This window comes from Macaca mulatta, chromosome 7 (genome assembly GCF_049350105.2).
Source record: "Macaca mulatta isolate MMU2019108-1 chromosome 7, T2T-MMU8v2.0, whole genome shotgun sequence".
NCBI classification, from domain to species: domain Eukaryota; kingdom Metazoa; phylum Chordata; class Mammalia; order Primates; family Cercopithecidae; genus Macaca; species Macaca mulatta.
This window is the reverse complement of record NC_133412.1, coordinates 173,574,561-173,590,100: the sequence shown is the minus strand read 5'-3', so window position 1 is coordinate 173,590,100 and position 15,540 is coordinate 173,574,561. Positions and strand designations below refer to the sequence as shown.

The 15,540-nt window shown below is 49.9% G+C and overlaps 1 protein-coding gene across 1 annotated transcript in view; it reads right to left on the bottom strand.

The window, feature by feature from the left end:
• The window catches only part of YY1 (YY1 transcription factor), a 45,369-nt gene extending 33,000 nt beyond the window's left edge, over positions 1-12,369 (bottom strand). Inside the window, exon 1 of the mRNA XM_015144480.3 lies at positions 11,331-12,369. Within this exon, the coding sequence (XP_014999966.1) occupies positions 11,331-12,009 (679 nt within the window). The 5' untranslated portion in view covers positions 12,010-12,369. The remainder of the gene's footprint in view (positions 1-11,330) is intronic.
• Positions 12,370-15,540: the final 3,171 nt, after the last annotated feature.

The following is a 15,540-nucleotide window of genomic DNA, read 5'->3' as shown; positions in this document are numbered from 1 at the left end:
TGGAGCTCACTGCAGCCTTGACCTCCGGCGCTCAGGTGATTCTCCCACGTCAGCCTCCTGGGTAGCTGGGGCTACAAGCACATGCCACCACGCTTGGTTTTTTTTTTTAATTTCCTGTGGAGACAAGGTCTTACTATGTTGCCCAGGTTGGTCTCAAACTCCTGGCCTCAGATCCTTCCACCTCAGTCTCCCAAAGCGCACCATGCCCAGCCACGTTCTATAATACATTTTTTAGGCATCTCTAAGAGAGCACTGTGAAATTTGTCATTATGTTGGCTGAAAAATGCCAGCACTACCACTCAGTGGCCCCCTTCATACACGAAGGGAATTCATTGCTAAGAAATGCTTTATTTACTCAGAATTAATATCAGATAAAGGTAATATAAGTTCCTTTTTTTTTTTATCTTGACTGCCAGGAACCTCATTAGGGTTGATGGTAATTTTTCCTGTGATCCCGATCTTCTATTTTCACCTTCACCAACTGACATATTTATCTATGTATGTATGTATGTATGCATGCACGCACATATTTGGCTACATTTTATTTCTCCACACCTTCTATCTTAGGCCACTCTAGGATACTTCTGGCAAAAAAGACAAAACAGAGTCACAGCTGCCATCAGCCAACCTTTCACTGAAATGGGGGAGAGCTAAACATTTGTGATTCACTGCTAGGCAATAGGTAAAAATCAGACATAGGTTGTTTCCCAGTTTTTCCTACTAATAAAGACCTTAAGAAACGATACTATCCTTTATTAAGTACCTATTTCATTCTGGCAACTATCACATTTCTCAATCCAAACACTATCTTTAAGGTATTAAACCCTATGTTTTGGCTGAAGAAACTGACCTCAGAAATGACAAGCCATGTATCTAAAGAGCAGTAAGTAGGCCAGGCGCGGTGGCTCACGCCTGTAATCCCAGCACTTTGGGAGGCTGAGGCAGGCGGATCACCTGAGGTCAGGAGTTCAAGATCAGCCTGACCAACATGGAGAAACCCTGTCTCTACTAAAAATACAAAATTAGCCAGGTGTGGTGGTGAATGCCTGTGATCCCAACTACTTGGGAGGCTGAAGCAGGAGAATTGCTTGAACCTGGGAGACGGAGGTTGTGGTAAGCCGAGATCGTGCCACTGCACTCCAGCCTGAGCAACAAGAGCAAAACTCCATCTCAAAAAAAAAAAAAGGCTGGGCGCGGTGGCTCATGCCTGTATTCCCAGCACTTTGTGCGGCCAAGGTAGGCGGATCACAAGGTCGGGAGTTCGACAGCAGCCTGGCCAATATGGCGAAACCCCATCTCTACTAAAAATACAAAAATTAACTGGGCGTGGTGGCAGGAGCCTATAGTCCCAGCTACTCTGGAAGCTGAGGTAGGAGAATCGCTTGAACCTGGGAGGCGGAGATTGCAGTGAGCTGAGATGGTGCCACTGCACTCCAGTCTGGGTGACAGCAAGACTCCGTCTCAGACGAAAAAAAAGCGGTTAAGTAGCAAATCTGGGATTTGAATCGAGAATTGACTCTAAAGCCCATGCTGCTTCTAAAACAGAACGCTTCTCCACCTTCTCTCGATCCCTAATACTCCTTTTCCACCAATACAGGAATAGACCAAAATAGCATTTTGGCATAAGCCCTGATTCTGCCTTACAGCACAAATTCCATCCATTCATTTACTCAATATTCAAAGTTCAATACTCTCCTGAAGACAGATCCTGACACCAAACAGAACAGCTTCTTGCACAGCAATGGCAGCCCCTTTCCCTGCCTCACAGATCTTCTATTTGAGGAGGGGAATTAATTTACACAAGAAAGCCGGGCACAGTGGCTCACGCCTGTAATCCCAGAACTTTGGAGGCTGATGCAGGTAGATCACTTGAGGTCAGGAGTTCGAGACCAGCCTGGCCAACATGGTGAAACACCATCTCTACTAAAAGTACAAAAATTAGCCGGGTGTGGTGGTGCAAGCCTGTAATCCCAGCTACTGAGGAGGCTGAGGCAGGAGAATTGCTTGAACCCAGGAGGTGAAGGTTGCAGGTGAGCCGAGATCATGCCACTGCACTCCAGCCTGGGCAACAGAGCAAAACTCTTGTCTACAAAAAAAAAAAAAAAAAAAAAAAAAAAATTACATGAGAAAGAGTCTATCACAAATAACCATTTATATTGTTTTAATGTTTAACCACATCTGAAACTACTGTGTAAAACTAAAGTAACTGAATGGCTATTAAGAATTTAACTGGCCGGGCGCAGTGGCTCAAGCCTGTAATCCCAGCACTTTGGGAGGCCGAGGCGGGCGGATCACGAGGTCAGGAGATCGAGACCATCCTGGCTAACACGGTGAAACCCCGTCTCTACTAAAAATACAAAAAACTAGCCGGGCGAGGTGGCGGGCGCCTGTAGTCCCAGGTACTCGGGAGGCTGAGGCAGGAGAATGGCGTAAACCCAGGAGGCGGAGCTTGCAGTGAGCCGAGATCGCACCACTGCACTCCAGCCTGGGGGACAGAGCAAGACTCCGTCTCAAAAAAAAAAAAAGAAAAAAAAAAAGAAAAAAAAGAATTTAACGTGGCCGGGCGTGGTGGCTAACCCCTATAATCCCAGCACTTTGGGAGGCCCGAGGTGGGCAGATCACAAGGTCAGGAGATCAAGACCATCCCGGCTAGCACGGTGAAATCCTGTCTCTACTGAAAATACAAAAAATTAGCCGGGAGTGGTGGCAGGCACCTGTAGTCCCAGCTACTTGGGAGGCTGAGGCAGAAGAATGGTGTGAACCCGGGAGGCGGAGCTTGCAATGAGCTGAGATCACACCACTGCACTTCAGCCTGGGTGACAGAGTGAGACTCCGTCTCAAAAAAACAAAAAAAGAAAAAAAAAATTTATTCAAGCTGGGTGGAGTGGCACACACCTCTAGTCCCAGCTACTAGGGAGGCTGAGACCGGAGAACCACTTGAGACCAGGAGTTCAAGGCTGTAGCGCACAATGATCACACCTGTGAATAGCCAGTGCACTCCAGTCTGAGCAACACAGCAAGAACCTGTCTCAAAATTTTTTTTTTTTTTTTTTTTTTGCTCAAGGGTTCCTAATATCTCATTTGCCAGGTCACCTTAAAATGGAAGACTCTTGCTTTAAGAAATTGAGTAGGCTGGGTACAGTAGCTCATGCCTGTAATCCCAGCACTTTGGGAGGCCGAGGTGGGCAGATGACTTGAGGTCAGGAGTTCAAGACCAGCCCTGGCCAACAAGGTAAAACCTGTCTCTACTAATACAAAAAATTAGCTGGACATGGTGGCGCACACCTGTAATCCCAGCTTCTCAGGAGGCTGAGGCAGGAAAATTGTTTGAACATGGGAGGCAGAGGTTGCAGTGAGCCAGATCAAACCACTGCACTCCAGCCTGGGCGACAGAGCAAAACTCTGTCCCCCCCGCCCCCCAAAAAAAAAGAAAGAAAGAAATTGAGTATATTGTTCTGTTCGTAAAGGAATAGAATAAGGATACTGCTACCCCAACTCATTTTACAAAGATCCCAAGGTCAGGCCCCTCTAGAGAGGAAATATGATGCTGCTGGCTTTCTGTTCTTGATAATTATTCATGAAGTTAAACAGAACAGAACCTACTGAGAAGATACTTAGAACTAGGAAATGGCTTGGCTCCCCTTATGTGCTGTTACTGAAGTCCATCACACATGAAAAGGTGCAAGCCTATCCAACAGTCAGCTAACTTCTAAGATCACCCTTGGCTCTTCCTAATACTCTGCAGTAATTACATTAATGTTATTTTCTACATCCAAGCCATGATTCTGATAACCCTGTCTCTACAAAAAATTAGCCGTGCCTGGTGGTGTATGCCTGCAGTCCCAGCTCTTGGGGGACTGAGGCAGGACTGCTTGAGCCCAGGAGGTTGAGGCTGCAATGAGCTGAGACTGTGCCACTGTACTCCAGACTGGGTGAGAAACTGAGACCCTGTCTCAAAAAAAAAGAAAAATTCACTTTTGCTTACTCTTCCTATTGTAAGTAGTAACAGCACAGAGAGAATAAAAATGGTCACCTGAGCAGATCAAGAGTTAAACAAAAGAATGCAAATATTAAGTAATATTCATTGCAATAATTGTTTTTGCTAATATAAGTTTCCCAGCCTTAAAACAGACTGACCTTGTTAAGCAGGTTTCAAAAACAAAATAGAAATGCCTTTTGTAAATATCCACCTAGGAGTCCAACATGGATGTTTTTAAAAACTTACCCTCTTGCAAAAGCCTAAAATGCTAACTGTAGATAGGACAGGAACCCTGACCTTTTCCTGATATGAATTTTTCTTTTCCCACTAGGGGGAGTCAGTTGTTGATAGTGGGAGGGAAAAGGCAAGGTTAATAACCTGGAGTGGAGAGTCTGACAGCACAAGAGGTTTTATTAGGAAGCTAAACTTTTCAGAGCTACTAGATCAGGATTCGAGATCTATGACTTAGGCTGCCCTATGTAGGTCATGAGGTTGAAGTGATTACTTTGGAGGGCTTTTTGAGCTTGGCTCCACGGAAGTTCATGTTTATTGCATCTCTACTTAGTGATAAATAGCAGTTTTTACTGGGGAGGGAGGGTGTGAAAAACCGGAATGGCAAACGGTCATGACTAGTGATTTTTGGCAAACCTGCATCTTCCTTCCGAACGTATAAAATTGAGAAAAATTCAATGCATTTCAACTTCCTTGCATTTACTGATTTTATATCAATTGTTTTCTGGTATTACAAGTTTTGCTTAATCCAGCACAAGCCGCTTCTCTATTCAGTGTAACAGAATAATAATTATTATTTTTGCCTCTCCTTCAGCAGTTTAATTTGTCTGCTCTCAGGTCACAGCTCAGGTGGGGTCTCACCACCCCACATCCCAACAAGGTCCAAGCAAGGGTTCTCTACCCGGAACATGAGGCCGACCTGGGCACACCAGGAGAGGGCCTTGACTCCCAGGCATGAAGGAGGTGCCACTCAGCTGCCAGCACTTTGAGAAGGCACAGGTCCCCCCTGTAACCCAAGCTGTACTGACTGGCAGGGGACAGAATGGGGGGAATACTGTCCCCACACCTGTGCTATCCTCATTAGCCATGGGCAGGCAGTATGCACATGCTGGCCTCGCCTCACAAAACCCATGTATGGAAATGGAAACGGGGTGGGGGTGACCGTGGACATGCTGGCTTGTTCCCAGGATTCCAGGCATCTATGTAGCAGTTTTGCACAGGGCAGTGCAACTTCTGCTCTGAATTAAAATATCAACAGCCTTAGAGAGGGTCAGTTTCTCACCACCTGAAATCTCAAGATTTTAAAATCACCTAGATTTATCTCTGAACTAAACGTTTTAAATTTCAGTTTTTATCATTATCTTCCCTATTAAATGCAATGGTTAAGTGGCTTAGTCTATAATTAACTAAGTTATAAAACAGTTGTTCCTGGCTGGGTGCGGTAGCTCACATCTGTAATCCCAGCACTTTGGGAGGCTGGGGTGGGAGGATCACCTGAGGTCAGGAGTTCGAGACCAGCCTGGTCAGTATGGAGAAACCCAGTCTCTACTAAAAATACAACGATTAGCCGGGCGCGGTGGCTCAAGCCTGTAATCCCAGCACTTTGGGAGGCCAAGACGGGCGGATCACGAGGTCAGGAGTTCGAGACCATCCTGGCTAACACGGTGAAACCCCGTCTCTACTAAAAAATACAAAAAACTAGCCGGGCGAGGTGGCGGGCGCCTGTAGTCCCGGCTACTCGGGAGGCTGAGGCAGGAGAATGGCGTAAAAACCCGGGAGGCGGAGCTTGCAGTGAGCTGAGATCCGGCCACTGCACTCCACCCTGGGCGACACAGCGGGACTCCGTCTCAAAAAAAAAATAAATAAATAAAAAATACAACGATTAGCCGGGCGTGGTGGCACATCCCAGCTACTTGGGAGGCTGAGGGAGAATTGCTTGAATCTGGGAGGCAGAGGTTGCGGTGAGCCGAGATCACGCCATTGCACTCCAGCCTGGGCGACAGAGCAACACTTCGCCTCAAACAAACAAACAAAAAACCCCACAACTGTTACTCCTATGTAATAGCATTAATATCTAGGGAAAAAATATATAGTACTGTGCCCAAATCTGTTAATACTGAAATGTTTTTTAATTATATATAGTGAAAAAGGCCAAAGTAAACACTGGCATCAAAGCAACTGATTAAGATTATTCAAAACATAGTTGAAGCTGAGTGTCTATAGTCCCAGCTACTCAGGAATTTGAGGCAAGAAGATAGTCTGAGCCCAGGAATTTAAGGCCAGCCTAGGCAACAAGGCAAGGCCCCATCTCTAATTTAAAAAGCAACAACTAAAAAACTCCCAGATGCAGAGTTCTCTTGACACATTAAACAGCTAAGCATATTCATTCAGATTAAATATAGAAGAAACTGGCGGGGTGCAGTGGCTCATGCCTGTAATCCCAGCACTTTTGGGAGGCTGAGGCAAGCAGATCATGAGGTCAGGAGATCGAGACCATCCTGGCTAACACGGTGAAACCCTGTCTCTACTAAAAATACAAAAAATTAGCCGGGCATGGCCGTGGGCGCCTGTAGTCCCAGCTACTCTGGAAGTTGAGGCAGGAGAATGGTGTGAACCCGGGAGGTGGAGCTTGCAGTGAGCCACTGCACTCCAGCCTGGGTGACAGAGCAAGACTCCGCCTCAAAAATAAACAAATAAATAAAGAAGAAACGAAACATTTGTATGAGAATTAAAAATTTAGGAAAAAATAAAGAGGCCAGGCGCGGTGGCTCACACCCATAATCCCATCACTCTGGAAAGCTGAGGCAAGAGTATTGCTGGAGCACAGGAGTTTGAGACCAGTCTGGGCAACATAAGGAGACGCCATGTCTGAAAAAAATTAAAACATTAGCCTGTGGTCCCAGCTGCTTAGAAGGCTGAGGTGGGAGGATTGCTTCAGCCTGGGAGGTTGAGGCCCACTGCACTCTAGCCTGGGTGAAAGAATGAGACCCTGTCTCAAAAAAAAAGTGGGGGATGTCGGGGGGCAGGTAGATCGGTAATCCCAACACTTTGGGAGGCCAAGGTGGGTGAATCGCCTGAGATGAGGAGTTCAAGACCAGCTTGGGCAACATGGCAAAACCTCGTCTCTACCAAAAATACAAAAAAATTAGCTGGGCATGGTGGCACCTGCTACTTGGAAGGCGGAGGTTGCAGTGAGCCAAGATCTCTCCACTGCACTCAAACGTGGGTGACACAGTGACCCGTCTCAAAGAAAAAAAAAAAAGCCAATCTCTTAAGGATCCCATAAGGCCTAAAACTACGAAAAACTACTAGATTCCTATGCTGATATTACATTCAAAAGATGCCCGCCAGAGTGTTGTTACTGTGGGAAATTAAAGGAAGATGGCATGCAAGCAAAAGAAACCCATTTGGTTTCCAGAAATATGGTGACTCCCACTATTTTTTTTTTTTGACACAGTGTCTCACTCTCATCCAGGCTGGAGTACAGTGGTGTAATCACCGCTGACTTGCAGCCTCGATTTCCCAGGCTCAGGCGATCCTCCCACCTCAACCTACCAAGTAGCTGGGACTGACTACAGGCATGTGCCACCACGACTAGCTAATTTTTTTTTTCTGTTTATTTTTTATTTTTTTTTCTTCCCAAAGCGGAGTCTCACTATATTGCCAAGGTTCGTGTAGAACTCCTGGGCTCAAGTGATCCTCCTGCCTTGGCCTCCCAGAGTTCTGGGACTACAGGTGTGAGCCACTGCACCCAGCCTGATTTTTTTGTTTTTTAAACCAAGAGGGTCTAAGAGGTAACTAGACCCTCAGGGAATACCCTGTATGTACAACTATTTTTATAAGGACTTCAAGTAACTCAGCTTGGGGCTTATGCAAAACTGTTACTTCACGGTTCATTCCAAACTAAAGGGCTATTTTAGTGAAACTATAGTGTGGTTAAAATCTTCATGCCTAGGATCAAATGAGATCAAGTACATGAAAGCAGTAATGCTGCCCACCATGCTCAACCTGTATGTACACATACATACAGATTTATCCAACAATTAACCCACTTTCATTTCTCCACGTTATGGAATTATACTGATTATATCATGTCATTTCAGTTCTGAAAATGAAATCATTTTCAGAATTTGAACTTGGGAAATGCAGTTATCCATAAGCTCTTTAGCTTCTCTTTAGTAATAATTCCAAATCACAAGGAAAAGGGGGATAGTTTACCACAAAACACATGTCTGACAAACAGACAATCCTATGTTACTGCCATCAAATATTTATAACCACCTTTATGCACAGCATACTCTACCACACTAACTAGACAACCAACGCTTTAAAGAAATGGACATTATAGCCAGGGGTGGTGGTGGACACCTGTAATCCCAGCTACTTGGGAGGCTGATACATGAGAATCGCTTGAACCCGGGAGGTGAAGGTTGCAGTAAGCCAAGATCATGACACTGCACTCCAGCCTGGGCGACAGAGCAAGACTCTATCAAATTAAAAAAAAAAAAAAAGAAATGGATGTGAAAACAACCCCAAACTGTGCCACCTTAAAAGCAGCCACTTGGCTGAGGGGGGTGGCTCATGCCTGTAATCCCAGCACTTTGGGAGGCCGAGGCAGGCGGATCACAAATTCAGGAGATCGAGACCATCCTGGCTAACACGGTGAAATTCCATCTCTATTAAAAATACAAAAAATTAGCCGGGCGTGGTGGCGGGCGCCTGTAGTCCCATCTACTCGGGAGGCTGAGGCAGGAGAATGGCATGAGCCAGGGAGGCGGAGCTTGCAGTGAGCAGAGATCTCGCCAGTGCACTCCAGCCCCTGGGCAACAGAGCGAGACTCTGTCTAAAAAAAAACAAAAAACAAAAAACAAAAAAAAAACAAAAAAAAACCACTTGCACAGGGGAAGTAATGACTTTTAAAATGCTCACTTAATTGTAAATTGACTTCCATCAGTCAAGCCCCTCAGACTTTCTCTAACTGGCTGACTTAATACACAGCACTTCAGCACGCAAAGCTATACACTACACCAAGTTCTCTGGATGTGGAAAAGTGGACCAGTAGTTTGTTAAGATAAAATGCAGAACATATAAAAATACGTTGGTTTTCTAAATTACTCTAATTCCACACACTATGAGAAAAAAAATAAATTTATTTTTAAGTGGTTAATGTATCTTTACCTAAATATCTAATTTCAAATCATATTCTGAATTCTGCAAATTAATCCATAACTAAAACCCCCATCCCTTACTCACTGTTAATAACAAAAAAAAAATGGCCCCCTCCTTTTTCTTTCTTTTTTTTTTTTGGAGACAGAGTCTCGCTCTGTCACCCAGGCTGGAGTGTAGTGGTGCAATCTCGGCTCACTGTTAACCTCTGCTTCCTGGGTTCAACCGATTCTCCTGCCTCAGCCTCCCAAGTAGCTGGGATTACAGGCGTCCACCACCAAGCCCAGCTAATTTTTGTATTTTTAGTAGAGACGGGGTTTCACTATGATGGCCAGCTGGTCTCGAACTCCTGACATCAAGTGATCCGCCGGCCTCAGCCTCCCAAAGTGCTGGGATTGATTACAGGCGTGAGCCACCGCGCCACGCCAAAACCATGACTTTCAGTTCCAACATGATCAGTGTGTAATCTCTTGAGCTACCAAAATACATGGAAGTTATCTTTTGATAACCATTAAGTACTAAAGTATTCATGTTTCATTTAAAAACAGTTTCTGCTAAACTCAAACTACTATGAGTTCTACAACGCACCGTGGATGCAGGACAGCGCCTGTTAGCACTTCCTATTAGATTTTGACAGCTCCTACGTCCCTTTGCTCAGGCCTCTTTCAATCACAGATCCTTCCAGCTGTAGTTGTCTCACCTTGAGGCTTTCACCAGATACAAACAAACTAGCTTTTTCAGTCCAGCGTTTTCATTTGTTTCGTTCATTCCTCCGAATTTTAACGATCTTTTAATACTCAAAGGTCACCATATTTTGAGTCTCCATTCAGTTCTCAGAATTTATGAAATAGCTTTAAAGTAATTATAAGGGAAGGGACTCCACCGCTTATACGGAGTACTAAACGTAACCATCACAGGCATTAGATTAACTATGATGGCAGGATTATTCTCAGTCTATTTAGTATCTCAGCAATTCAGCTAGGTAGCATATGAATATACTAATACAATACCCTAAAAACCAGCATTGAATAATTGCCTTTGTGAAGTAAAAACAAAGATTTTACACATGCAGATAGGATCCTTTTGCTGTAGATGGGTTTTCCGGCCTTCGTTAAAAGTAGTATTAAAACAGTAAAACAAAACCCAAAAAAACCCGCTTTCTAGAATCTTTCTTTTCGTGGGGAAAATAGATACCTTTCTACAAAGTAAAAAGTATACAGGCTTAAAATTAAACTACCCGATTTTATTTACGGGCAAATGTCCACAGTTGAGTAACCCAATCTACTCACAAAGAGCTAAATACTTGAGGGGGGCGGGGGAAGCTTTCCCAAAACGTAAGTGACTAAGAATTATCCGCTAAGATTCACAGGCCCTTCCCACTAGGTACCGCAGGAAGACTAAAGGGCCAGGAATTCGCTGGCAACGGCGGTGACAGGCTACGACTGACGCTCGGAGCTCGCACACGCGAGCCCTACGTGCAGCCCCAAGTCCCGCCCCGCAGCAAACGACGCCTCGGGGCAGCGTGACCGCCGGGGCAGGGTCCAGCCCGGCGCTGGGTGGGCGGGGAGCAAGGAGGCCGGAGGCGCCCACGCGTGCCACGACCCCCCTTCTGGAAGGTGCCTCCCGGGAGCAGTTGGGAGTCCGGGGAAGTGGGGGCCGGGCGGGGCAAGAGCCCGCGGCGCCCTCCAGCGGCCGGCGGGGTAACGGCAGCGCCGGGAGGGGGCGCGCGTCCCGGAGGCAGCAATCCCTGGCCCGCGAGGCCGCGGCGCAGCCCCGCCAACGCCCGCCCGCCTCCCGCCCGGGCCGGGGGCGCGCGGCTGCCGCCACAACGGGCCGGCGGGCGCGCCCGTTGATGCGGGCGCCGGGGAGCGAGCGCGCCGGCCCCTCCCCCGGCCGTCCCCGCCCCGCGCGGCGCTTCCCCCTCTCGGAGAAACTACGCCATTGCGGCCTAGCCGGGCGGCGCCGGCCCCTCCCCCCGCGGCCCGCCGCCATCTTCGCGGCCCGCCGCCGGCCGCCGCCGCCGCCGCGCCCCCGCCGCCGCACGGCCCGCCATCTTTTGGGGCCGCCATACTTGCCCTGGCGAAGAAGATGGCGGCGCCCATCACACACATAAAACATGGCTTCCCTTCAAAACAAAAACATCCCGGGGCCGGGGCGCGCGGCCGGCGCTCACCTGAGGACCACATGGTGACCGAGAACTCGCCCTCCAGGGTCTTGATCTGCACCTGCTTCTGCTCCCACTTCTTGTTGCCCGGGTCGGCGCCGCCGCCGCCCGCCGCGCCGGCCCCGCCGCTGAGGTAACTCTTCTTGCCGCTCTTCTTGCCGCCGCCCTTCTTGACGCGGCCGCCGCCCGACGACGAGGAGCCGCCGCCGCCGCTCTTGCCGGCCGCCGCCACGGTGACCAGCGTCTGCTCAATGTAGTCGTCGTCGCCGCCGGCCGGCGCGGGCACCGGGATGAGGATCTGATCCTCGAAGCCGTCCTCGGCGCGCAGCCCGTCCGAGTCGTCGCCGCCCACCACCTCCTCGCGCGTCTGCACCAGGATCACCTCCTGGTGGTGGTGCACCTGGGTCGGGTCGTCGGTAACCAGCGGCTGCAGCGCGATCATGGGCGGGTGGTGGTGGTGGTGATGGTGGTGGTGGTGGTGGCCGGCGTGCCCGTGGCCGCCCCCGCCGCCGTGGTCGCCGCCGCCGCCGTCCTCGTCGTCTTCGTCCTCCTCCTCCTCCTCGCCCACCACTGTGGTCTCGATGGTCTCCACCGGGATGGTCTCCACCTCGATCTCGTGCAGCTCCACGATCTCGGCCGGCATCTCCGAGCCGTCCGTGGCGATGTAGAGGGTGTCGCCCGAGGCCATGGCTGAGAGCTCCGCCGCCACGGCCGCGGCGGCCTCGGCTCCTCGGCTGCGGGCGGGCGGGCGAGGAGGCGGCCGGCCGTGGGGAAGGAAGGCAGAGGGAGGAAGGCGGCGAGCGGGCGGGGGGAGAGGGGGCGGGCGGCGGGGGAAGGGGCGGGCGCGGCGGCCGCGGCGGCGGCGGGGCTTCCCCGCCTCCCTCGCCTCGGTGCGCCCCGCGCTCGCTCGGCCGCTGCTCGTCCCGGCTCCCCGCCTCGCCTCGCCGCAACCGCCCGCCCTGGCCGCGCCTCCTCCCGCCCTCCGGGCCGGCGCTCCGCTTCCCCCTTCCTCCTGCGCCTCCGCCTCCTTCCACACAAATACCAACTCCTCAACCCGAGCCCAGATCTCGCCGCCGCCGCCGCCGCCACACTCTGCTCGGGCCCGGCCTCGCGAGACTTCCGCGCTGGCCTCAGCCCGCCCCGCCTCGCTGCCACTCGCCCGCTCGCCCTCTCGATTCTCCCTCTCGGCCAATCGAGCTATCCGCTGGCCTCCGCGGCCCCGCCTACTCGCTGGGCTCCTCCCGGATTGGGGCCGGTGGGACCGGGGGCGGGGCGGCTCGCACGCGCGCAGGCTGGCCCGCGGCGCGTGACGTCAGCGCGCCGCCGCCGCCGCCACCGCCTCCCGCAGCTCGGAGTCGCGCGGCTCCCGCCCTTCGCGGTGCTACAGCCACAAAACACGCCGCCTCGGGCCGGGGCCGCACTCGGGAGCGGGGCGTCGCCGCTGCAGCCGCCGCCTTGGGAGCCGGTGAGCGGTCCGCGCGGCCCCGGGCACCACGGGGGCGGGAGCCTGAGGAGAAGGGAGGGAGGGGCCGGCCGGGCGCCGGGTTGAGGCAGGTGGGCGGCCCGGGGACCGAGCGGGGAGCGGCCGGCGCGTGCAGGGCGGCCCAGTCGCCCCAATAAAGTCTGCTTTGACGAGAAACGCCTGTGCTTCCTTTTTCGCGTCGGGCGGCGTTTGCTCTTGGCGCCTGGCTTCGGGCGAGCGATGGCCGCGGGGTGAGTGGAGGGCCGAACGGATAAAGACGGGCGACGCGGGCAGCGTCCCGCATCTCGCCGCGAACTCCCGGCTGGGTGCGGGGCCGAGCGCGGGGTCGGCGCGAGCTCGGCGGAAGCGCCCGCGGAGCCCCTGGGCCACCGTTGGGAGGATGTCCGTTATTCTTTTGTGACCCGCGGAAACCTGAGACGCAGCCGTTGGGTGCCTGTTTCCCCGTAGATCTTAGAACTACAGGGTCCTGGCGGCTTTCTAAATTTCCTTTTGAGCTTCCCCTTCTTCGCTCTCCAACCAGCCATTGTTTTCCTTGCCCACCATTTCCCCCTATTTGTCACTTTCATATTTACTCCTCCTTACGCCCGCCAGGTTTTGCATTTGTCTGGTTGAAAAGTCCAAAGTTTTTCGGCCGTGTCCTCCATTATACCTGCAACAGAGCATAGATTTGTTTATTTATTTATTTTGTGGCACGGATTAGCGGCGAGTTAAACCTTCCTGAATGAGGTATACTGCAGCGAAGTGTTTTTGCTCTTATCTGTCCTTTTGGTCGACCTGACAGTTTGCCTTAAAGCAAAACAAAGATTTCCTGATTTTTAAGGAAACTATGACAATTGAAGATTTGGACACGTGTGTCTTTGTTGTACTCGTTTGGCCGATTTAACGCCTTTGTGAATTTGTTCAACTTGAATATTCTCAGCGTTTACTGTTTTGTAATAGTGTTCATGCAGTTGAGGCCCATGATTATTCTGAACTGTACGCAATACATTAATCTTAGGCTCAACTTGTTAAAACAAGTAGACTATACATTCTCATTGAAAGGCAACTTTGTAAATCCTAGTTCCTTCTTATTGCTAAATGATATTGCACTTGATTTTTGAGAATATTAGTGGAAGGAGTGACAAATTAGATCGTTTTCTTTTTGAATCTGAGCTTTGAAACCTGAATAATTCCCCTTGGAGTACTGCACCCACACAGTTTGGAAAAGTCAAATCTGTTGAATTAAGTCATTTCTGGCTTTATAGCTTATAAACTCTGCATAAATATTTCATGAATGAAAACCAGTTGTGGGAGAACTTTTACATGTCTTAATGCTTTGTAAATTTCACTTTCCCCACTCTCTAGTAATTGATGGGGAAATGGCATTGCAAGTAGTTGATACATCCCCATAAACACCAGTTGTCAGAGCAAGAGAAATGAGGTAATTACCCATTAAGCATCCTGGCTTCTGAGCTGTACATCTGTAGATGTTCACATTCAAGTGGAGAAAGCGAAAAAGGATTCAAAGCTGTGAGGAATGCTGGTAGGTCAGAAAGCACTAAGATGCTCCTGAAGGCCATCCTAGTACCTGCTCCAGAAAATAGCTTTTTAAACTTGCCCCATAGGAGGTTGCCTGTTAGGCAACCTCTAGTGGGAGATATTTCTAGTGGGAGATATTTCTCTAGTGGGAGATATTCTTGTCTTCCACTGTTTAACTGTGGAGTATCTTATGACTAGACATGCAAAGATAATGTGTTGTGTGACTCGCCTGCTTGCACTTGCTAAAGGTAAAAATTATTTTAAAAGGACAAGTCAAATTGCGGTTTCAGAATCATGGAATTCTAAAAGAGGATAGGCTGGGCGTGGTGGCTCACGCCTGTAATCCCAACACTTTGGGAGGCTGATGTGGGTGGATCACCTGAGATCAGGAGTTCCAGGCCAGCCTGGCCAACATGGTGAAACCCCATCTCTACTAAAAATACAAAAATAAGCTGGGCGTGGTGGTGCACGCCTGTAGTCTCAGCTACTTAGGAGGCTGAGGCAGGAGAATTGCTTGAAACCAGGAGGCCGAGGTTGCAATGAGACGAGATTGCTCCACTGCACTCCAGCCTGGGTGACAGAGTGAGACTCTGTCTCAAAAAAATAGTAATAAAAGGCCGGGCGTGGTGACTCAAGCCTGTAATCTCAGCACTTTGGGAGGCCGAAGTGGGTGGATCACGAGGTCAGGAGATCAAGACCATCCTGGATAACACGGTGAACACTAAAAATTAGCCGGGCGTGGTGGCAGGCACCTGTAGTCCCAGCTACTCGGGAGGCTGAGGCAGGAGAATGGCGTCAAACTGGGAGGCGGAGCTTGCAGTGAGCCGAGATCCTGCCACTGCACTCCAGCCTGGGCAACAGAGCGAGACTCTGCCTCAAAAAAAAAAAAAAAAAAAGGTAATAAAAGTGAGGATAATTTAACTGCTATGTTTTTTTGTTTTTGTTTTTCTGAGGCAGGGTCTAGCTGTGTCTCCCAGGCTAGAGTACAGTGGCACAGTCATAGCTTACTGCAGCCTTGAATTCCTGGATTCAAACAATCCTCCCACTTCAGCCTCCCAAAGAACTAAGGACTACAGGTGCACCACCGCATGCCCAGCTAATTAAAAAAATATTTTTTAATTATTAATTTTTTTTGGATATCAGGTCTTAAGGGCTCTGTTGCCCAGGCTGGTCTCCTGCCTTGGCCTCTCAAATTGCTGGAGTGTACCTAGCCTCCCT